General features: G+C 36.1%; 3 protein-coding genes across 11 annotated transcripts in view; 2 read left to right on the top strand and 1 right to left on the bottom strand.

Moving 5' to 3' along the window:
• The window catches only part of LOC144957060 (protein O-mannosyl-transferase TMEM260-like), a 36,321-nt gene extending 31,522 nt beyond the window's left edge, over positions 1 to 4,799 (top strand). The window contains 1 exon segment of the mRNA XM_078888027.1: positions 211 to 4,799. Within this exon segment, the coding sequence (XP_078744153.1) occupies positions 211 to 459 (249 nt within the window). The 3' untranslated portion in view covers positions 460 to 4,799.
• Positions 1,811 to 16,698, bottom strand: LOC144957080 (uncharacterized). 5 transcript variants are annotated; one of them, XM_078888055.1, is made up of 7 exons: positions 16,588 to 16,698; positions 12,454 to 12,575; positions 10,041 to 10,131; positions 9,405 to 9,616; positions 5,024 to 5,125; positions 4,487 to 4,579; positions 1,811 to 2,074 (listed from the first exon to the last, which is right to left on the bottom strand). In XM_078888055.1, exons 2-7 carry the CDS (start codon positions 12,556 to 12,558, stop codon positions 1,811 to 1,813), a joined length of 867 nt encoding a protein of 288 aa, XP_078744181.1. In that variant the 5' UTR covers positions 12,559 to 12,575; positions 16,588 to 16,698. The 5 variants fall into 5 exon arrangements, with proteins under 5 accessions (XP_078744181.1, XP_078744186.1, XP_078744194.1 ...); XM_078888060.1 differs by lacking the exon at positions 16,588 to 16,698 and adding an exon at positions 16,328 to 16,463; XM_078888068.1 differs by lacking the exon at positions 16,588 to 16,698 and adding an exon at positions 14,986 to 15,047.
• Positions 16,699 to 20,476: 3,778 nt separating this feature from the next.
• LOC144957040 (uncharacterized) overlaps positions 20,477 to 23,914 on the top strand; it is a 27,619-nt gene continuing 24,181 nt past the window's right edge. For 3 of the 5 annotated variants that reach the window (XM_078887989.1, XM_078887979.1, XM_078887997.1), the window contains exons 1-2: positions 20,484 to 20,794; positions 22,257 to 22,331. In XM_078887989.1, the coding sequence (XP_078744115.1) occupies positions 20,713 to 20,794; positions 22,257 to 22,331 (157 nt within the window). In that variant the 5' untranslated portion in view covers positions 20,484 to 20,712. Of the gene's footprint in view, positions 20,795 to 22,256; positions 22,332 to 23,914 lie in introns of all 5 variants that reach the window. The other 2 variants (XM_078888004.1, XM_078888014.1) reach the window with 2 other exon arrangements.

Below are 23,914 nucleotides of genomic sequence, written 5' to 3'. Positions count from 1 at the left end.
CTCTTGGAATCTACATCTGTTCCCTATTTGAACCATTCCCCTTTGTCAACGATATGATTCTGAATCCTAAGAGTAATAATCACATGTTATATAAACCACGAAAATCTTTTTTAAAATCTGTATCATGAACGAATACAAAGGTGATTATTTAATAGTTTTAAAAAAGTATTAACAATTTATTTTATTCTCTCCCTTTGTTCTTTCTGTCAGCTTTATACCAGAGCTATTGAAAGTGCTTCAGATTACCCAGCATACTGGCACAGGAACTATGCCATCACCTGTGAGAGACTCACACGAGCTAACACATCGATAGATCAACTAGATCTTGTCAGGAAAACAGTCTTCCATTTTAAAGAGTTTATTAGATTAGAGCCCGATGATGCTGATGGTGCAAAGATTAAACAAGCTATAAAGACATTATCTGATTATTTAGTTAATATGGACCCAGGGGTTAGATAGTGAAGTGAGATTATTTGAATGAATGGATAATAATAATAAATTTATAATAACAATTTTTACCCTTATTCAGTATCCAAAATTTGGTACTGACTTAATACTTCCATTGTTTTATAGCCAACAATAACTGTAAAACTGAGCTTTCCATCAAAAGGTAATTTTTTTTTAAACAGTGTACGTTGGATAACTCAATGTTTTCATCTTGGTTCCATTCTTATCTCTCTATTTAACATTTGTTTTAATCCAGGACGCTTAATTTGATGACGCATTAAAAACTATTTTTCTGAGTCATACATAAAGGCTCTTTTTAGAGATATCATTACCAGCTCTTTTCAGAGCTAACATCGCTCTATTTTGATTGGCTTGCCCTTGCTACATTGCATCCAACGAGAATGAGAATGAATATATGACAAGAGCAGTGACCTTTGAAGTGTTCAAAAACTGTTTATAGTTGGACTTTTAATTTTAAGGATGTAATATGACCACAACTTACAATGTAATTTTTTAAAAAGATGATAAAAAATGAGAGGGGATTCTTTTTCCATTATAGTCATATATCGGTTTTATGTCTTATGCCTTTGATATAATTTATATGATGAATTCATTAAGTATTGTTAGTTAAATTATAAAGTAGTGCCTAGTAGGTCAGATGGTCTTTTATCGCCCTTTAAACATAATAAATACTATATAAGTAGATGGATAAAGTTATAGACACATATGTGCAAAAGTCACTCATCAAAGGAACGCCAAGTCTTCCAACTGCAATTCTAAAATAATACAAATAATTTTTCACTTTCACTATACCATTCAATAGCTACATAAGTTGATTGAAGTTTCCCACGACCTTGAACCTGCAACAACACGGAGAAAACCAGAGGACACAGATTCCAAATTCCACACTCAAAGTGCAATGCCTTGAACAGTCGTTTTTTTTCCATAAACAATTAGAATTTGTAACAGCCTGCCTGTGGATGTTGTTAGCTTTGAAAACCTTAAATAGTTGAGAGACAGCAACATGCACACCAAAGTCTGGTTTGCAGATATGCAGGAAGAAGATGAAGATCCAGATGGTGCGGTGATTTTTGTTTGAAACATCTACTCATGATCTCATTTTTATCTGACCTGTGTGTGTGTTGCAAGCCCTGTTAAACTTTTCAAAGACAAACAAAACATAGAAAGAGATTATTAACAAAAATATAACAAAGCCTCTTTTGTTGGTTGAATTTAATTTATTGCAAATATACTTATATGCAATAGAAATAACACAAGGTTAATTTAATAATGGTGCTGGCAGAATTGATATAAGTTCTTCTTTATAAATTTCATCCCTTTAATATATATATGTATAGTTGTCTCAGAGTTGAGCGTAAAAAATGTTTACATTACTATTTTTATATTCTGTTTTCACCATATCTTTCATTTCACAAAATGCATTCTCTGTGTCTTGAACTTCTTTATTGAGCTCAACAGCATCAATACGACAAACAGGGTCAATTTTAAACATTTTCTCTCCAACAATATTGACAGGTACACTGAAAAACACACCTTTTTCTTGGATTGGAATGGAACGTCTGTTGTAGAAAAACTGAACTCCAGCGTCTAATTTCTCTGATGTATCCTGATGAATAAAATAAATCTTTTGTTCTGAACATTTATGTCATACATATATCATACTGTCACGTGGGGTAAGTAAGCTTCTATGGGAAACTTTGCTTCTTTTGATATTTGAATTTAGAAGAAAAAAATTTTACTGTTCCCAGACTTGTTACAATTGTTTTTCTTGTAAAAAGACTTGATTTTTTATAAATCGAAAAAATGCCACAGAAATAATTAAACATGAATTAGTCCAAAGCCAAAGAGACAAAAGTTTTCCTTTGAACCAATGTCCAATTTGACGGTATATTAGTTTTGATAACAAACAGTTTTATTTAAATTTATGTTCCTTAACAAAAACAAAAATTATACTCCTACTGGGGCCCAAAATCATATGGTGAATTTGTTATAGGTACATCAAATTTGACTCTTTGAACTTGAATTTTATAAAAAGAGGGTAAAGTAGATGAATAGATAACATGTGATTTTATATTCCAGTGTCATGGGTTGCGAATGGTATGTGTATCTTGTTACAATATCAAAAGATATTTAGTGTGATTAGAGACCAGATGAGTGACAATGATCATAAAACACTGATCCCTTGGGGTAGGTAATTTACACACATTATACCACTCAACTCAGTTGCGGAGGTATACTTATCTATGCAGTAAAGTAGTCCTTCAGAGCCTTGAGGCCCATGGAGCCAGAGTTTATCCCGGTTTCTATAGCATGAAACGGGAAACAGCAAGTGCTTGCTATCCTTTGGATAATACGCTAGTCTATCGCAAAGTACTTTCCCTGGGTGGGGATCCTGACCTCCCATAGCGGGCAGGGAGGTACATACTGTGTCTTCTATCCCCTTATATCTTATCCAACAAGCTTTCTGTCTTTGTCTTGGAATGAGATTACTTGGTTTTTTCCGGGCCCTCGTCAGAGTCCTGGCTGAGAGGGAAACAGTCAAATGCATAGTTATTGTTTTGGGAGATGATATTTTTTTCCTTGTAAATCATCTCTCTGTTATGTATTATTATATTGGTTATTTTTAATGTATAATGTAAGCATTTGAGTGTATTCCTCTTTGTTGGATTTTGTGCTTGTGTCCGGATGAGACATAGGTGATCTCAAACTAAGTACATTGGTGGCATGCTCTTGGAATCTACATCTGATCCCTATTTGTTCCCATTCCCCTTTGTCTTACTTTCTCTTGGGTGCTTTAATTGTAATTCTAGAACTTTTTACTATCCCATTTTCTTCCTTTTTACTGGCGCTGATATAACCTAAATGTGTTGCAAGCGCCGTAAAACCCTTAAAAACAAACAAAACAAAGTACTTTCCACCAGATCAAACAGACCCAGTTACCCAATAACTGCTGGGAGGACATGGGGGTCAGAAAAAAATCTCGACTGCGCCCGGGATTGATCTCTGTACCTTTACATGTGAAGCGAGTGCTCTACCAACTGAGCTGTCGAGACTCCCATACTTATCTATAGTAAGCAGTAATAGACATTTAAGAGTCCTCATAACAACCAATACTTTATGAAATAAAAACTTGTTTCATATGCCTTCAGAGCCGAATCAAGCTTTCGGATATGATTGTCATTGATTATAATGAAAACGAGGAAATGTCAAGGTTTTAAATATATCTGGAGCATCCATTCCCTCCTAACTTTGTTAGCGTTATGTGTGCAATGTGATGAAGGTTTTGCAAGTCTTATGAGGTCAAGGGCTTGCTGGTGTCCATAGTTAGGCTTACTAAATCACTTGATTTACTATTCGGGATAGCATTTAAATTATCATGCAGAATTAAGAATCTTTTCTTTTAATGTATAATTTTATTTTGACACTCTTATATTTTATAATAAGGAGTTTTAACATCAACTTGAAATCAACAGTTTAGTTTGGAATATCATGATAAATTATGTTGCATGTCTTATTTCATAGAGAAGCAGCAGATGGGTTATCCCAAATTATGAAAACAATGTTTTGATAAAGATATTTGGATTCCATTTCTTATAATATCAAAACTCTTGTATTTAAAAATTATTATATATTTTTTAGATTAGAAGGGTTAACTTAAATTGAAACATTTGCATCCCGTGTTGAAACCGACGTGCACTTATTTGCCCGGACTGATAACCCAATTTATTATGGGCTCATTGTTGGAATGGAAATCTCAAAATATTGTTCATTACAACGATTTTAAACTAGGCCCATAATTGAGTTCAGATGCCAGGTATACACATATGTACATGTCAGTTGAAACAGAACATGCCTTGAATAGATGAAAAAGAAAGTGGAAATAAAGTGAACGGTATGTGTATGAGTTATGAAAAATTAAGGGATTGACCTTTTGCCCTTAATACATCACGCCTAATTCATCCTAAGATCGTGTATTCATTTGTATTTAGCATTATTTTTTTATTCTCTGCATAATTACCTCTGTGCCTGCCCACCATTTTGAAACTATGTAACACAAGTTGTGTGCCGTTTTATACTGGCTTCCCGTGTGATTTTTTTCTGCTTTAGTATTCTGTAGAAGAAAAATACTATTTGAATTATAATTTATCCAATTATTTGTGTTGTTTATTTTTTTGTCCTATTAACTACTTTCAAGCTATTGAGATAAGCATCCTTGAATGAAGGCAAACTGTTTTCTATACATTGAATTCAATATATTTAAAAATGTTTTACATTTGATTTATTTTACTGAAGTAAAGGACATTTAGTAATAAACAAATCATGTAAGTCTTCATCACAGTTTCCTTTTCTCTTCTTTCTGTTTAAAAAAGAAATGCATTTCTTTATCGTTTAAAAATACATGCCGTTTTCAACCAATTTGAAAGGAACAGTTACTTCAAAGTAAGGATTTAATTCATCGAGTTAAATGGTTACGTTTGATTGTTAAAACTTTTTTTTTAAAGATCTATCTCAATACGATGTACCATAATGTAATTATACACTTTGATAGACAGACCTGATGAGTTGGAAAAGCCAAGAGTTGGTTTCCTCCCACACACTGAAGTCTACGAGACAGGAGAGTCGCTGCAACATTGGCCTTGGGCCCTAAGAGCAAGACCTGGAGTGATAATCACAATAAATAAACCTCAGATAACAGGAAGTCGTTTCCACCAGGTTTTATTATACACAATATGAATAATAAGTTGATGCCCACCACAGTCATCCATCCAAATATAGACATCTATGATGCACATGACATGTCAGTAATTTGAATCTTTGGAAAACAAGATCAGCATCACTACTACTTCTACTACTACTACTACTACTACTACTACTACTACTACTACTACTACTACTACTACTACTACTACTACTACTACTCTACTACTAATACTATACCACTACTATACTACTACAACAACAACTACTACTACTGCTACTTCTATGGCTTGGTGGCACAGCGGTACTGTATCTCGTCTCGAGACGAGTCCAGTAATGTTAAGCACGTTCAGTGGCTAGATGGGTGAGAGTGATCTTCCAACATTCTGGTCCCGATGGTGTGTCCTTGGATAGGGCACTTGACAAACATACCCCACTCGACTGAGGTGTAAATGAGTATCTGGCTACATGCAGTGACGGATATAGTTACTGGTATTCTATGAAATGGAAATATGATTCCAAATGGATTGCCGGGGAAATAAATGTAATTCCCCAAAAAGACCATTGATGAAGAAAGCGACTCAAAACAGAAGGATCAAAAACTATTTTCTTGGCTTGAAGACTGGCTCTGCGATAGAACTCAGGGAGTCGTCCTGGATGGACATAGATGTGAGAAATGCAAAATTTTATCGGGGGTACCTCAAGGAACTGTCCTTGGACCGCTCTGCTTTCTAACATTCATTAACGGCTTAAGAAAAAACATATCAACTCAATAAGCTCAACTGTTCACCCATGATAGCCTCTTATTTCGAGTCATTTGACATATTACAGAATGATCTTGACTCACTCCTATCATTGGCATAAACCTGGCAGATGAAATTCCACCCCTGAGAAATGCTATGCAATATCAATTACAAAAAAAAAACCCCAACATATTAATTATGACTACCAACACTGAAATGGGACCAACATATTGATAATATGGGGGCAAAAGCAAATCGTACCCTTGGCTTCCTGAGGCGAAACCTGTACCAGTGCCCCCTAAAGGTGAAAGAACAGGCAGACAATGCTTTAGTCAGGCCCGTATTGGAATACAGGTGCACAATGTGGGATCCTTATAAGCAAGACCACATCAAGAAAATCGAACAAGTTCAAAAGGGCAACTTCGAGGTTTGTCACCAACAATTACTTGTGCGAACCAGGATGCGTTACCGAGGCCCTAAAATTATTGGAGTGGAAAACACTGGAGATTAGGCGGAAAGAAAAACGCTCCAACTTCTCCACATGACATTACATTCCAACAAAACCGCAGATTTTACAAAACAACACTGTACATTCACAAGAAATGATCATAGCAGTAAGTTCACAATTCCAACACATATGAAAACAGCTTCTTCCCAAGAGCCATCAAGGAATGGAACACTATCCCACCAGAAATCCTAGATATTACCACCGCCACCAAATTTGATCAACTATTAAACATTTATCTTTCAACTCAGTAACACAATAAGGGAGAAAGTCACCACATAATTGTATGAAATCTGCAGTGATGGGTAATTCGGCAGAGCATCTAGTTGAACGGTGTTTTTGTGACGATGCTATCGGGCGTCGCGACGGTGCACGAATGCGGACAGGACTTTGTTGATTGGGTCGATCGTCATAACATAGTAGTGTGAGAACCATAAGAGGCTGCTGCCTTAATGGACGGAGCCCCCCGTTTCGAGCCGAATTAAGTCCCGGCAACCCTTGTACGCAGATTACCTGACTACGGACAGAGATGCATATATACGAGATGGAAGTCGGTTCGGACGAATTCAGTCCCTCGAGAGGGTGGGGACATACACTCCTCGAAACTAGACAAGAAGTTGTCAGGCCTCTCCATCAGTAAGAGGAGACACTGGGTAGTAGCGAATCGGCTTCGGTCGAGAACCTGGTAAACACTGGCGGTCGGTCTATTGAGCGAAGTTGTTTTGTGCCGCCCTATATTTTTCAAATTTAGCAGATACTGCTTTTCGTCTCAATTTTTGCATATGCTGCTTTCTGCTAAACACTCGCACATCTCTCCTGTCTTACTAGCCATGATAGGTACCTGTACCTACTGTACGAAGGTTGTGCGTCATCACAGATGGCTCTCTTTTTCTTGTCCCACGCGAGATGACGTGCGACAATGAGCTGAGGGTGGGGCATGGGGCTACCATGAGCCAAAAAGTCAACAGGCCCCCCAAGTATTTTATATAAAAGACTGTTTTCTTCTGTTTTAAAACCACGGTTATCCACTTCCCACCACAAACAACTGATACTCTTTATGCTAAAATAACTAGGTCAGGCCGGCAAATTTAGTTTTGCACACCTTGGGGTCTGACTTGGGAGAAATCAAAACCATATCAGTTTTATCATTGGAAGAACAGGTTTGTTGTAATCAGACTATACGGATTAAGAAAATGTCGATAAATATCGATCTTATGCTATTCGTTTTGCTGAAATGGATTTTAATCATCAATACGAATATTACACAAATCATTCACCGAGTAGAGCCCCATGATGCTATAAATAAAAATCCCAGTCCATTAACCCGACACACACAGCAGTTCAACTTGTAATGTTATTGTTATTGTCTTTGGAGTAGATAAGTAGTGCATTTGGGTTGGATTTTCTATTGCTTCTATTAATGACTGTTATCACAGTTGATATTCGAAGGAAGACATTTTATATGACAGTCTAATTGCTGGTGTCATGTTGTTCTTTTTTTTTCTTTTAATGATATTCACAAATCTCAATGAAACGACGTGTATCGCAATCCATACCGAAACAACTATGAAAGGATCCACATACTGCAATGATTGGGTGATATACAATTTTTTTCTCTAGAGGAAAATCGACAAATGGACCTCTTTTACATAATATATGCCCAACGTAAATGCCAGTTACGTGAGTACATATCTTTAAAATTCAAACCACACTTGCCCTTCTCCTTTTTTTTTTACACCCAATATACACACATTCTAAAAAAAAAAAGAAAAACTCATTGATTTTGCGCAATATCCACTGAGTGAGCTCAAGACACTTAAAAAGGGCTCCTAAACCAATAGCAACATGAAGACGAGACATGATGCCTGTTGGGCGAGATAACATTTTCCTTCAAAACCGGTCAGGTAATCATTTTACACCTGAGTACGGTGAGAGAATGTTTTCGATCCATGCCGCCTTAAATAATCAGCCAGCAACCGCCCCTGCTGGTAAGGACAACATCGCTTCATCAGTGAGTAATTTCCTCCTGTCCAACATGTACCCGATGTGGCGAAAGAACCCGAAACCGCAGAGCATCTAGTTGACCGGTGTGTTGTGACGAAACTTCCGAGCGGGTTTGCGACGGTGGACGAGTGCAGTAAAGAATTTGCGGATTGGGTCCATCGTCATAACATAGCGCGAGCACCATTAGGAAGTTGCTGCCTTTGCAGATAAAGACGCTGAACTTGAACTACTACTACAATACTACTGCTAATACTACTTACTACTACGACGACGACCACTACTAATATTACACTGTTACTGTTACTACTACTATTACTTCCACGACCACCACCACCACTACTACTACAACTACCACTACTACTATGACAAAGGCGGCTACTACTACTACTACTACTACTACTACTACTACTACTACTACTACTACTACTACTACTACTACTACTACTTCTACTTCTACTACTACTACTACTACTACTACTACTACTACTACTACTACTACTACTACTACTACTACTACTACGAATTATAATACTACAAGTGTGAGCACCATACATGAATATTTAAGGTCATATCTATTTAAACATGTAAACTGTAAACGAAATATCTCAATTGCCGTGATTTTCGATCCATGATTTTTTACAGGGTTAAACGCATCAGTTTGCAATTAAAATTTTATATGGAATCTGCTCCATTAAAATCTTAAATTTAATTCTGGTTCTGTGAACATGAAAGATGCACGAAGGTGATTCAATGAATAACTAATAAATTTGAATTCATGTTCACCATTAATTTGGCGGTAAGTGAAGTTATCGATGTAGCGCAAGGAAGTGGCAGAGGTGGGATGATTGTTACGTCTAGAATCTAGGCACATATTGAATTAGGGTGGGGAGAGGGGGGGGGGGGGTAATAATATGTAATTATCTTTGAATGTTAAACCACGCTTGTAACCGTGTGTACCAACGCCGTGAGCAGCGAAAAAAAATCACCTTTGATTTGTCACTTAGCTTGTCTTTCAGGAAAGCTGAAACGCTTAAAATATAACTTGGTAGTAAATTTGAGTTCAAATGACATGACTCTTGTAATTTGAAAGATGGAAGGCCATCGGACGACAGTGGATTTCTGACGGAAGGACTGCTTTGAGGTAGAAATACAGCTGCGACGTCAAATTCTTCTAAGGTGTTATGGGCAATATAAACTTCTGTGGAGTAAATAAAAGGAAATAGCATTATGTTGATGTACTTAATAACATACGTAATTGTTTATTTTGAATCCTCGTGAGCATAAAAGAAGTACGTATAGAGGAGTTTGTTCAGATAAACTCCTTAGACTTGGGACCATAATATTTCAAGGGAAACATTTCAATTCAAAGTGACTGACATGTAAAAATCCATAGCCTCCTCTGTCAATGATAAAGGAGTTGAGTGTTTTTGTTGCTGGTTTTGTTTTGGTTATTTTTTTTTTTTTAATTTTTTTTTTTATTTTTTTTTTTGTTTTTTTTTGTTTTTTTTTTTTTTTTTTTTTTTTGGGGGGGGGGGGGGGGGGGCTAAGAGCAGGACTTTATAAGTAAAATAGCACACCATTTTCCAGCAGGAATTTTGCAATGCGATATTGAGGGAACTCACCATCCACAAGATGATAACACGAATCTTGAGTGGACAAGACAAGGTCATTGAGGATTTCTTTGTTTTGGCCATGCAAGTACAGTTTTAGGTGCTGGGATAAAATAACATGGAAATAAAGATATCGATAAATATCATCACATCATTAGGTACTAATAGTAAGGATGGTGGATTGCATTATTTTGATAGCTTATCAGGCAAGAATGCCAAGGTGCTAAGAATCAGTAGTTAGCATAAGCAGTAAAATACCTTCCTTTAGAGCTGTAAGACCCATGGTTTATCCCGGTTTCTATAGTGTGAAACGGACAAAAGCAATGGCTTGCTACCCTTTGGATAGGACGCTAGTCTATCGCAAAGTACTTTCCGCCAGATCTAATAGACCCAGCTACCCATTTATTGTTGGGTTGACAGGAGGGTCGGAAAAAATCTCGACTTCATCCGGGATTGATCTTGGTCCCTTTGCTTGTGAAGCGAGTGCTCTGCCAACTGAGCTATCGGACCCCCAGTAAAATACATACAAACCGGTGCAATGTCGGGTTGAGACAGAAATTGAATTTATAGTCAGAAATATAAATCCTTGGTAAAGTTTTTGTTTATTTATTGAGGGGAATGAGTTCGCCTTCCTTTTTGATTTAACGTTATAATAATCCCTTTACGATAGATACTAGCTTTACACCCCATAAAACTAGAGTGGCACAATGAGTCACATATAGTGGGAGAAAGCAGACCATACCATGTTTCGGGCCTTTCTTTCCGTCATGGGAACACACTATGATTGAAACTTAATATCTAAGCTACCACCACTACTACTACTACTACTACTACTACTACTACTACTACTACTACTACTACTACTACTACTACTACTACTACTACTACTACTGCTGCTGCTGCTGCTGCTGCTGCTACTACTACCACGTCAATTCACACTGTCCTGAATAAAGACCTAAAACGCCTTCAAAATAACAAAGAATTAAAATCAAAGGAAGATCTTATGAAATTAGCATCCACAGCAAAACACAGTGAACTGTGGAAGGAAATGACAGATTATTAGAGAGGCAGCCGAGGCATCCCGATCGGATGAATAGGAAGCGAAAGGTCTTAAGTCAAGTAAGTCATTACTACTACAACTACTACTACTACTACTACTACTACTACTACTACTACTACTACTACTACTACTACTACTACTACCACAACTACAACTACTGCTACTACTACTACTACTACTTCTACTACTACTACTACTACTACTACTATTATTATTATTATTATTATATATTATTATTATTATTATTATCATTATTATTATTATTGTTATTATTACGACGACGACTACTACTACTACTACTACTACTACTACTACTACTACTACTACTACTACTACTACTACTAACTACTACTACTATACACTACTACTACACTACTACTAACTACCACTACTACTACTACTACTACTACTACTACTACTACTACTACTACTGCTACTACTACTACTACTACTACTACTACTACTACTACTACTACTACTACTACTCTACTTCAACTACTACTATATGCCTTAACTACCTATAGGTACTGGCCACTGAAATTCTGATTTTTACTTCATGAGTTGACCGACTAACTGATGTTAGTGTGTCACCTCATTTTATTTTTATATACTTAATTTATTAACATTTGATATTTCTTTTATATATTATTGAATTGTGTTGTGATACATAATTATAATTTCCACACAAGGATCAATAAAGTATATCTTATCTTATCTTTTCTATTATATTACGCGATGTCTTGTCCTTTGTGCTGTTAACTAGTGTCTTGTTCTATTCTTTACTAATTTCCATTCCGTGCCCTACCTAAGTGCTGCCCTTGGCATTCTGTGAGCTCTTGGAATGCTTCGTTACTTGATGTCGTCTACGAACTGGAGGTTCTTCATATTAGGTATGTATTAAATTAGTTATGATGGGTACTCAAGTTCCTGTTCTAGAAGGAGAACGATATAATACCACTCCATTTTTGGTGACATGGGTGTTGGTGGGGCTGGAATGAAGGGTGTTAATTCGTCTCATTCCGAAATGTCATAATCACTGATACTAATAATGTACCTTGTCGATAAGGACACTCACATATTAGAAATTTATGATAACAACAGTACCGCAACTGTTTTCTTGTGAGGTCGTTCTGATGAAATACTATTTATTATTGCACCGAAACGATGACTTTTCTTTTTGAGATAATGTAAAACAAAAACAAGAACTAAAGTAAAACAAATCACCCCCCCCCCCCCCCCATAAAAAGACAAAACAAAGCAAACCAAGATACAAACAAACAAACAAAACAAAACAAAAAAGAAAGAAAACAAAACAAAACAATACTACTAACCAACAAATAACACACATAAAAAAATAATACCTACCTGTTGGGGTCCGAATACATGGCCTCCAGCAATCTCGTTTAAGGGAACGACACATTCGATAGCATTAGCAAAACACAAACAAACAGTAAGGGGTCCGCTATCCATTTTTTGTTTATGGAACACTGTGGATACATAGTAAACATAGTGTTCGTTTTTGAAAATCAATGTTGAGGATTTTTTTATATCCTTGGGTAGACTGTCTTTCTCTCTTTCTATTGTATAAGTAGATATAAACAATGTCACGTTTTGTGGGTTGATTTGTCAATCAATTAGGTGAATCAGATTGAGTGTCTCAATGTTTTCATCTCCGTGGCATCAGAGCATGATGAGCCATTCATATGTAAATGGAAGTCACCCGTAATGATGAAAGGGGTATTATTTGTTAAATATTAAACTTAAATGGGCTACAAGTTTGTCAAACTATCGTTATATTATGCTAATGTTGTAAAACCATTAATTTTTCCCGATGGAGTGCTATTTGGGGGCTTGGCTCGGTTGGTTCGAATGGTGCCTGGCACCGCATCCATCTTCTTAAAGCGGATTACAGCTTCTTCTTTTTTTTAAATGAGAAAAGGCATTTCCGCTTTTTGTCAACAGTCAACAGAACGAAATATTCTCCCTTTCTGTCACAACGCCTTCTACCCCGATTCACACAATCCTTTGAGTATCGACAACTGGACGTTTTTAAGGACAAGTGGGCTATCCCAGATTTTTCGTTTTTTAAAATAATTACATAGGGGTCAAAAGTGGGCGTTGCCCAACCCCCTGAAAAGGTTTCGATCATCAATTTCGTTATTTGCTTCGTTATCGGTATAAACTGCTTTGTGTTTTAACCGAAAACACAATGTGTACATAAGTGTAAGCGGGCTAACCCTTCAAACATGGCTTCAACACGAGACATGTCGAATTCACGACTGAATGAAGAAAACTCCCCACCAAACAACAATGCCATCATATCAGATAATGTTTTGCATTTCATTTGTCAGTGTTATTATTTCGTAACAGACATGTCCACGTGTAAGATGGGATAGCCCATTTAACTAAGGATGGCCGATGTGCAAGTTGGGTGGAATAGCCCATATTATAATGTAAATTCTTTGCTCAGTGACTCAGTGATGCTATTTAAATATGAACAACTTGGCCAGCCCATTTGTTTTAATAAAATAAGACAATTCTGTGATGTATTTGTTGTTTTCTTTAATGACTATCATCTTAAAGTGCAATTATCATTCCACACAGAAAGTTTTGAAAAAAAAACTATTGAATATTGAGTAATTGGACATTTTATGGGATCAAAATATTCAATGTTGATTTTCTCAAAACAGTAAAATCAGGGATAGCCTACTTGTTCTTAAAAGCGCCCCTGTGTCACGTTATGCGTCATCGCTGCGCGGTGAAATGACTGGATTTTAAGTGAGTGAGTCACATGGAACATCATTTTTTCGACTCCCGTTATGGCCATTACTTTTAGTGTTGCCACATTGATGACCTGAGAAAATGGGTCAAACCCGCCTCAGGTGCTGAGAAATTTTCGCTCCAACTCCGGTGGACTGGGGAAAAATAGCTAATGTTAGTCCATTTACGTCATAGTATGGTAACTTCGACCATCTTAACTACTATCAAAATCACGATTATTAACAAGTTCATGTGTCTCTCTTCCCCCCCCCCCTCTCTCTCTCTCTTTCTCTCTCTCTCTCTCTCTCTCTCTCTCTCTCTCTCTCTCTCTCTCTCTCTTTGTTGTGATTATTGAATATAGTAATTTTTTTCCTATTGTATTTATCATTATTTTATTATCATCATTCATCATCATCATCATCATCATCATCATCATCATCATCATCATCATCATCATCATCAGCATCATCATCAACATCCTCATTATTATTATTATTATTATTATTATTATTATTATTATTATTATTATTATTATTATTTTATTATTATTATTATTATTATTATTATTATTATTATTGGTGCAAAAATTGACACGAAGGAATGTGAACGAATTAAGCAATACAATTCTTGATAGTGATGCTATTTGATCTTCGCGTGTATAAATGTGTTTGACATCACATGCACGCATACAAACACACACATGCACACATTCACACACATACAGAGAGAGAGAGAGAGAGAGAGAGAGAGAGAGAGAGAGAGAGAGAGAGAGACCTTGCACGGTGTCTTGTTTGATTTCCGAACTGGAATGGGGCTATTTACTTTTTATTACGCTTCGTAAGTTTTGAAATTACCCTTCGTCCGATTGACGTTTTGTTTTTGTTCAATCATAACAGTGATTTTCATTTATTGTGGTTTACTTGATGTACTTTGAACAATAATTGGTGCAATTGACTCCATAACTGCACCGACCGTTTGGTAGCACATTACGAATCCAGTCCATAAATATCCATTTTTAGAATCGGATAAATTGAAAAGTGAGCTTCGGGTGTTTTATCAAAAGGAATCATTAGCCCCACAAAACTTGTCTACAGATTTTAACCAAATTGCTGTCTACCGTTGGGAATAGGTACTTACCTTTAGAGTATAGTCCGTTTCATAATTCATATCCAAGTTTAGAGATTCTTCTCTCTAGAATGTTCTGTTGTATGGCACTGATGATTTGCATGTTTATTCCATACACCCACGACCAACGCGCACTTACTTGCAGGTCTGATAACCATGGTTTATTGTTGTAATGACTCTCAAGCCAACGCAAAATTCTGTCCATTACAACTCTGTTAAAACAAGCCCTTATCAGACCTGCAAATATGTGCTCGACCAACAAAAATAATTTTTCCAATTTGAAAAAAAAAAACAACAACACAGATTAAGCATTTGATTATTTGTGCTATTTAAAAACTTTTACAGTTATTAATGTCAACTTTCAGATGCTTTATGGTACAATGTCATGGCCTATGAAGATCATATTATGTAATATCAAAATCGATGGCGTCAAGTGTTAAAATTTTCAATGTCTGCTTGTGTCCCTTAAGCCATTTCTCTCTGCGTTCAAACTCCAATCAATATATTAAGTTGAACTTCTGTGAAGATGTGGGACTCCTTCGGCCAGTTTTGAGGCTGTTTCTCTACTTTTTAGAATTGAAAGTCTGGTTTGGTAGAACAACAAAATATGTGCGCCACATTTCATTATGATGTTGAAGTGCTCATTAGCTACGTCAATTTCTTTTTTAAAACTTTTTTCTGTTTTGTTTCAAATGTCTATTTACTGTTATGATATTTTCTCCGTAACTATTAAAAACATATTTCTAATTTCTTTCCGAATAGCATTCTTGTCAAAATAGGCGACATTTTCCTTTTTGCCGTATTTTCTTGACGTTGATAGAATAATTTGGTTTTCAATGCTTTGAAATTGACATCCCCGTTTGTCTTTATTTCCAGTGTACTTAAACAGTCTCATAGCACTGTTTTGCAAGGTTGTGAATTTACATTTCAAATAAATGTTTTTAAAGTTTCAAGGTAGACAATAACATAGTGTATCAAATAGAAGGTCGGGGAGGGGGGGGGGGGGGGATTAGAAAGGGGGGGGGGGGGAGGCGGGCTGTGTGCACTTTGGTCAAACTTTGATAGAAGGGGGATCGGAATAGAATGAGTGGGGTGCGCGATTTGACCAACGAGGGGGGGGGGGGGGGGGGGGGGGGGGGGGGGCGCTAATACTCTGAAAAAGAAAGTATTTTTACAATCATCTTATAGTATGAGTCCCGGATTGAAGGATGACAGGTTTTAGATCAATAAATTCATTAACAATTTAAAGAAGGTCTTGTGATTTAAAAAAAATAATTAAATTTTACAAGGACTTTTCCCCGGGTTAAGTTTAGATAAATAAACTGTGACAGATGTTGTAAATTAAAATGACAACCTGTTAGCGCATCGTACGGTTTCGACGATGTCTCTAGTAAAGGTAAACTAAAGCCATATGTTATAAACTGATGTTCTTTTTATTAGCATAATGTAGTATGGATATTCATTCTTTTCAATGTCGCCTGTACTTTCGCCAGATCCACGAAGATGCATTTATCAATTCTAGCTGGATTAATAAAGTAAAATTGTTATTACGAAGATATGTGTTGTACTTTGGGATAAGATAACTGTATTGATATAGTTCATATAAACACTTACCTGTAGGTGGAAATAAAACGTTGTTTACAAAAGTTATCTCGAACACAGTGAACGTGAATCAAGTTAGTATAAACAGTTCCTATAATATAATTATCTACACAAAGGTCATAGTCCTTTATCGCGTGTTAAGGTTCAATGATATCTGACCCATAAAGTGTGTCAGGAGGTTCAAATACCGCAGTATCAAAGTTCATGTTTTATATTGTGTACATGCAAAGCAAAACATCGTATACTATTTTTGATTTATGCTGATATATGAAGTATGATATTTAATGAATGATAAATTTATGTCGATGTATGAAGTATGATATCTTATGAATGATTTTTTTAAATAGAAAAAGAGAAAGAAAAAAGTCTCATCTGATGGCCAGTAACACACATATAAAAATTATAAATTAGTCTATGTGCACTCTAAAATCAAGCTACAATTTGAAATATTGATATAAAATAAACAAACAACGCATTAGTTTATAAATTCTATTCAATTAATGACGATGAGGTCAAAACAAAACAGAACAAAACGACCCCCAACCCCCCATCAAAAAACAAAACAAAACAAAACACGCACACACAAAAAACGAGCGCTTTGTTCTTGAAAGGCGGATCTGTAAAATAATACTGAAATCACCAGTGCCGCGATGCAGGTTTTCACTTTTCACGAGTGATTTAAGAATTATTTATTTATGCAATGAACTGCATGATCTTAAAAAAAAAACAAAAAAAAAAAACCCAAAAAACATCACAAAGAAACAAATTTATATGTACCGATGCTATTGAATTGATTTAAATAAATCAAGCTGCCCGTTATAGGTATGTTCTTTCTTTTTTTATTTTTTTTTTTCTTTCTTTTATTTCAACGATTCTTTGCACGCTTGTTAGAATACTTAACATTTTCATATACATATAGGCCTACATATACATATGCAATAATATATCATGTGAAAATAATGATTGACCCATCTCGTTTCGACTAGAATTCAGAAAAAGAGCGAGCCAAAGTCAGCATTGGGGAAATCGTTCCGACAGACGAGATACGAGAAAAAACAAAACAAACCCGGATCTAGCCTCTTACGTCACATCTGGTCGTCATGAATGAAATCTCGGTAGTACCCATGCTGCATATCGTTTGAGAGCCTTCATAAAGGCAGTATATATTTTGCGTAACCTCAAAGAACACGGTTGACCGAAAGTGATGAGTGGTTGTGTAACACCAAAAGCCATGTAGCCTGGACCACGAGGTCTTGTATGTAATGGTTGCGTCGCTGTCTCTACGCCCATGAATTAATTAGTAAGGCTGGACTCGCAATCAAATAACGAATTGGGTTTTGAACTCTTTTGAATCAAAGAGGGTAAAATATTTATTTACCAAACATTATTCTTGGTGCTAAATAATACAAAGTAATAATTTCGCACCAGAAAATAATAACTCGGAAGTTCCTAGCTATCTCTCTATTGCAATATAACTGATACCATGAATGAGAAAATCGGCCCACAAATAAGGGAGTTATAAATTCTATATAATAATATTTTAAGGCTACAATAATTGTTATCAAAGTCATTTTTCATCACCAAAGTTGTAATTTTGGTTCGATTTTTACCAAACAAAGTGAAATGTCAACGATTTACACCGGCGAATTAAAAAGGATCATCAATATTTCTACAACATATTTTATTTTTTGTGGCAAATTGATACATATCAAAGCTCAATTATTCCTAACCGTTTTCATCTTTTAACGTGAAAGGCAGGCTCCATCTTCGTTCGGAATTGTGACGAGAGAACGGGAAAGAGAATTTGATCACGTTATCCTTCGTCTCACCCGACGAGTGAAAATCGTTAACTTGTTATTATGCCAATGAGAGCATGCTGTGCTATAAGTAATGAATGACTTTTAGCATATAATTTATGCTGATATTCATAAATAAATTATTAAAGCATGACTTGGCATTGGTAATATACTTGAATAACATCTGTTACAATTAAACGATTCTTGAAAAAATATACGATATAGATTAGTGTAGATTTGTGGGCTGAAACGTTATTTTCTGGCTGGCGGACTTTGTGAGTATTTTACTTTAACACAGAGCATCAATAGACGGAATGAAATTGACGTCACTCAACACATTGTTATTGCTTTTAGACAGTCATTTTTATAATTAACTTATCGCTAAATTACATCAATCAGACTATAAACGTTCGAGGTTACAGTTTTGTGTGTTAGTATATTATACCCCGATGGAAATGTGACTATTTTTTCCAATACGCATAACATCAATACATTTGCAACTTTGGAAATTTTTCCATTTTGTGGACAACGAAGATTTATTATTATTATTATTATTATTATTATATTATTATTATTATTATTATTATTATTATATTATTATTATTATATTATTATTATTATTATTATTATTATTATTATTATTATTATTATTTTATTTATTTATTTATGTATTTATTTATTTATAAAACAAATCGACAGTGCTCCCGTGACAGGTTAAGCGGGCACTCCTCGGGACTACCCGCATAATATGTCATTACATTGGAAATTACGAAAATTGGAAAACTTATAATTTTTTATGTTGTATGAATTCCATTATAAATTGTACGGTGATCAAGAACGAAACCTTTTGTTCATCTACCTCTTATGACTCAAAATTTATAAAAATATTATTTAAAAAATAATAGCACATCATTCATTTAGCGCAATATCCACTAGACATGCTCAAAGCGCTTTACAAGGGGTCCTAAACCAACAGCAATACTAAACATGAAGGACGAGACTTGACGCCTTTCATGCGATATTACAATTTTTTTCTCCCGACAAAGACAACGAACGGTCATATACTCATTTTACACATGAGTACGGTGAGAGAATGTGAGTAAAGAGTCTTTTCCAAGGATTCAACTCTGCGCCACTCAGAGCGTGTCTCGAAACCTGGACCTTCCGATCCGAAAGCGAGAGTCATATCACTAGGCGGTCCCATCATAGAAAAGAGAGGGGCACTTTTCTGTCGACCACATAGTTTCACTATTAATTAAAATTTATTTCTAATTTCAACAATTTTGGAGTAAACACATAGTTCTTGATATCAAACCTATTGTAAATTTGACGCTGATCACGGATCTGACGTCAAAACAGCGAAATCCGAAAAACATTGTCCACTTTCTTATACTGCCACGCCCCCGACAGCCGATCGCCTCGAAAAATATTAAGCAAGGCGGGATTTGCGAGCGTGCGACCGTCCTTCTGCTTGTCGCCCAGGTATTTGGCCATACACATTGCGATTTCACTAAGATTAGCTTCAGCCGTGCCTGTCCCAGATCGTCACTGGTAGAAAACTGAACGTGTATGGAGCCTTTAAGATATAATCTATTAGTTAAAAGTCCCTCTTTGTCGGATATTGTCATGCACGTCGGGTTTCGTCGGGTTTCATTAAAATGTAATTATTGCTTTTTTACGAAACCCTCCGAAACCCGCCGATAACTATAGGTTCAGGTTCACTCCCGACTGGTGTACACTTCCCTTAGTCTCAGGTTCACTCCCCAATGATGTCTACTTCCCATAACTTGTCGGATATTGTCGGGTAATAATTGCTTTTTTTTTTTTTAAGAAACCCGCCGAAACCCAGTCCCAGGTTCACTCCCCAATGGTGTACACTTCCCTGACTCCCAGGTTCAATCCCCACAGCTACCTACTTCCCATAACTTTGTCGGGTTTCGTCGGGTTTCGGCGTTTTTCGACGGGTTTCGGCGGGTTTCGTAAAAAAGAGACACCGCTGATACACATATTATTATTATGTGTTTTCAGTCAGCTGGTGGACTCAATACACAGTTCCAAATTAAAATCATAATCGTACGGAAAGCATCACTTTAGACAATTTCCATGACGACTGAGACGCTTTCTTTTAGAAGTGAAAGGATGTTTTTCACACCATTTTTTTCACCCTTTGGATTTCAATGTTATGATTCAGTTTTAGATGCAGGACATGCGCTTTTACTGAGCAAAGACCTTTAAACGTGATCCGAATCACATCGACACCCTTTCTCTCAGCAGATCTAGTTATCATCGATATCGCTCTTTTATCGCTAGATAGGTCTACTAGAGTATTATTAATTAATTAATGGGTGCTTCAAGCAGTGCTCTGCATGCTCGGTCAAAAATGGAAAAAAGACGAAAAAAAATTCGGAGACCAGACTCTGAGGGTAATTATTTACTTTTGGTTTATACTTTATAAACGAATCCACCAACTTCTCTGACAACACATCTGGGCTCGAATGTGTGTGTGTGTGTGTGTGTGGGGGGGGGGGGGGGTTATGGGGTGAGTCTGGTTCATAAAATCAAAGCTCATTATCCAATCCAATCCATACTGTTGCAGTTTCGACATTTGTGTTGTGTGGAATGATGATAATGTTAGGTTATGGGTCTGTATCACAATAATTATCTCCTCCATAGTCCGAATCCTGTGACAGAAATGTATTTTTTATAACCGTCAGGTTCAATGCTGGGAAATGCATCATACTACATTAAGGACAGAGAAAATTTCAGCTTAATTATGAAATGAGATCACCACTGCAATGACACGACAGCTTTCAGTAATTCTAAATTTGAAAAAGACATGGGGGTTAACGTGGACACCGAACTTCACTTGCACATTGAGATCCAAGTAAATAAGGCCAATAGAATCCTTGGACCTTTACATTTCTCAATTTGGAGTCAATGAGAATGCTTTTTAGTGCTCTAGTTCGGCCTTAACAAGAATTTAGCAACTCAGTATGGTCGCCCATATTATATATGAAAAAGACAAGAAGCTGTGAGAAGGTGTGCTCCACAGAGCAACTAAGATAATATCAGGTGCAAAAGATAAAGGTTATGAAGAACAACTGAAAATGATTGGAATTCCAAGAATGACATATAGACGTATCAGAGCCGACATGAAAGAAACTTATAAATTTATGCATGACCTTTCCAGAAGGGATTATTTGTGTCTGCTGACAGTAACACCAGAGGCCAACAATATAAATTGAACAATGCTAGATGAAACATATCACTCAGGCATTTTTTATTTATCCAGCATATAAATGGTCGATGGACAAACCTTCAGAGCAACCTTCCAAGAGCATTCACAGAAGCTCCAGACCTCAACGCCTTCAAAAAGAGCTTTTATATAGCGCACAGTGTTGAACAGGCGATCTTTTAGTTCTTCACCTACGCCGTGGTCAAGAGGTCATTCACTCCATCAATTTTGCGACCACTGCAATGGATTATCTCCCGTGATACTTAACAGATTTGTTACTGAAATTTGGTTAATTTACAATCGCTTTTGCACAACCACAGTCGATTTGACCAATATAAACAAATTAACAACACTTTGAGAAAACTTTGAACTTTATGTTGGTACCAAACACTCTGTAATTAAAATCACTGTCTTTGAAATATTTTGCATTTAGATATCAGCATAATTTTGATTATTTTTTGTTAAACTTAAATTTATTAATTGCATTCTTATAAGCAAACAAAACAATAGAAACTCTCAAAACTTGCTCTAACGATGGAGGAATAAAGTAACCTTTCATTCACCCACTCACATTTTGGGCGTCACACAGCATTCTTTCATGTTATGCAATAGCATCTTGATGCAGCTGTCCGATTTGTTATGCTTTGCAGGTCAAGGTGCCTTCATTGCACAAGTTATATTCAACCAGGGCTGGCGAGTCGGAGTCGGAGTCGGAGTCGGAGTCGGTAGGAGTCGGTTGTTTGAGGGTGGAGTCGGAGTCGGAGTCGGAGTCGGAGTCGGTTTTAGAAGTCCCGAATCCGACTCCTTACCACTTTCAGACATTGCATTTTTATATCATTCAATGTGTAATATTTTAGATACTAGATATGATTGTTCTATTCTTTTAAATGTTTCAATATTATTTTTACTTAATGACTTTATAATATTTCAGGAAAGGGGATATTATATTTATAATTCACTTTGAAAAATTAAAACTAAAACTATTAAAACTATTACTATTAATTAAAAACTTTTTCAAAACTAAAATTCACAAATAGTAATCTTTTTTGTGTGTTTGTTTTCATGGGAAAAGGGGATGTATTTTATCTTTTAAATTTGATGATTATTAATCAATATTAATGTGTTTATTCGAAATGAGCTAATCAGTCTGTAGCCAAAAAATGATGAAGAGCTTGTACTTTTAATGATGCAATATCAAATATGAAGCGGCTTGTATTGTTATAATACATATACTGGGGAAAAGCTAAAAGTAGCTGCGAGTGTTGGTTGCATATTATTACCTATTAATACTATGCTTGAGGAGTCGGAGTCGGGAGTTGGAGTCGGTTTCAAGGCTGGAGTCGGAGTCGGAGTCAGAGTCGGTTTAAAAATAACCGACTCTGCCAGCCCTGTATTCAACAGGTGGTCACAAGAGTTTAGCTTAATATTATATGAACACAATTATATCGGCTTTTAGTTCCACTAGTTACAAACATGGTCAATAAAAAACACTAAAATAACGTCCGAGTCGTTTCACATTTCAGTTGTATATATTTGAAATTGATACTTCCCAGTTTTCAATATTGTTTCAGCACTCTGTGGGTAAAACAGAAGTATTGTATAGTTTATAATTATTATGATGCAACGATCAATATGTAATTAATTAAGGGTGAAAATTTGAACCACTCGTGATACAAACACAACTTAATATAACGAAGGGAGAAAGGATAAAATAGTAACCGTGTTATAAAGAAATGTGTGTGTATGTATATATATATATAAATATATATATATATTATATATATATATATATATATATAATATAACATGCTCATAGCGCTTTACAAAGGGTCCCTGATGCACAGCAACAGGTAAAACGAGACATGATAAGGCGATATTACAATTTTTTCCGACAGAGACAATGCTGTTAACACCAGGTACTCATTCTACACCTGAGTATAGTGAGAGAATGTGAGTAAAGAGCCTTTTACAAAGACTCAACTATGTGCTGAGTGAGGCTTGAACCAATAACCATTTGATCCAAAAGCGAGTGTTATACCACAAGACCACATAGCCTTCAAGAGGCAATTTGACAGGCTCTGATTCAACCATAGATTCGGCTTAGTTGAGCTCCCCCCCCCCCCCAAACAAGATGACGACAAAGAATTATCCATACCCTAGATTCGCAAATTCACTGAATGCCTAATTCACTGGACAGACTTTACCATACTGTGCTTTAGATATATGGTGCCAGTCTATCACAAAGTACTTTATGCCAGTTTTTGTAGTAACAAGAGAGAAGAAAATTCGTTGGGATGCATTTGATAGT

Source organism: Berghia stephanieae, chromosome 1 (assembly GCF_034508935.2).
Source record: "Berghia stephanieae isolate SIO BIC M18660-M18661 chromosome 1, UCSD_Bste_1.3, whole genome shotgun sequence".
Classification (NCBI taxonomy): Eukaryota; Metazoa; Mollusca; class Gastropoda; order Nudibranchia; family Aeolidiidae; genus Berghia; species Berghia stephanieae.
Note: the sequence above shows the minus strand (reverse complement) of the source record. Positions and strands in the feature narration are given on the sequence as shown.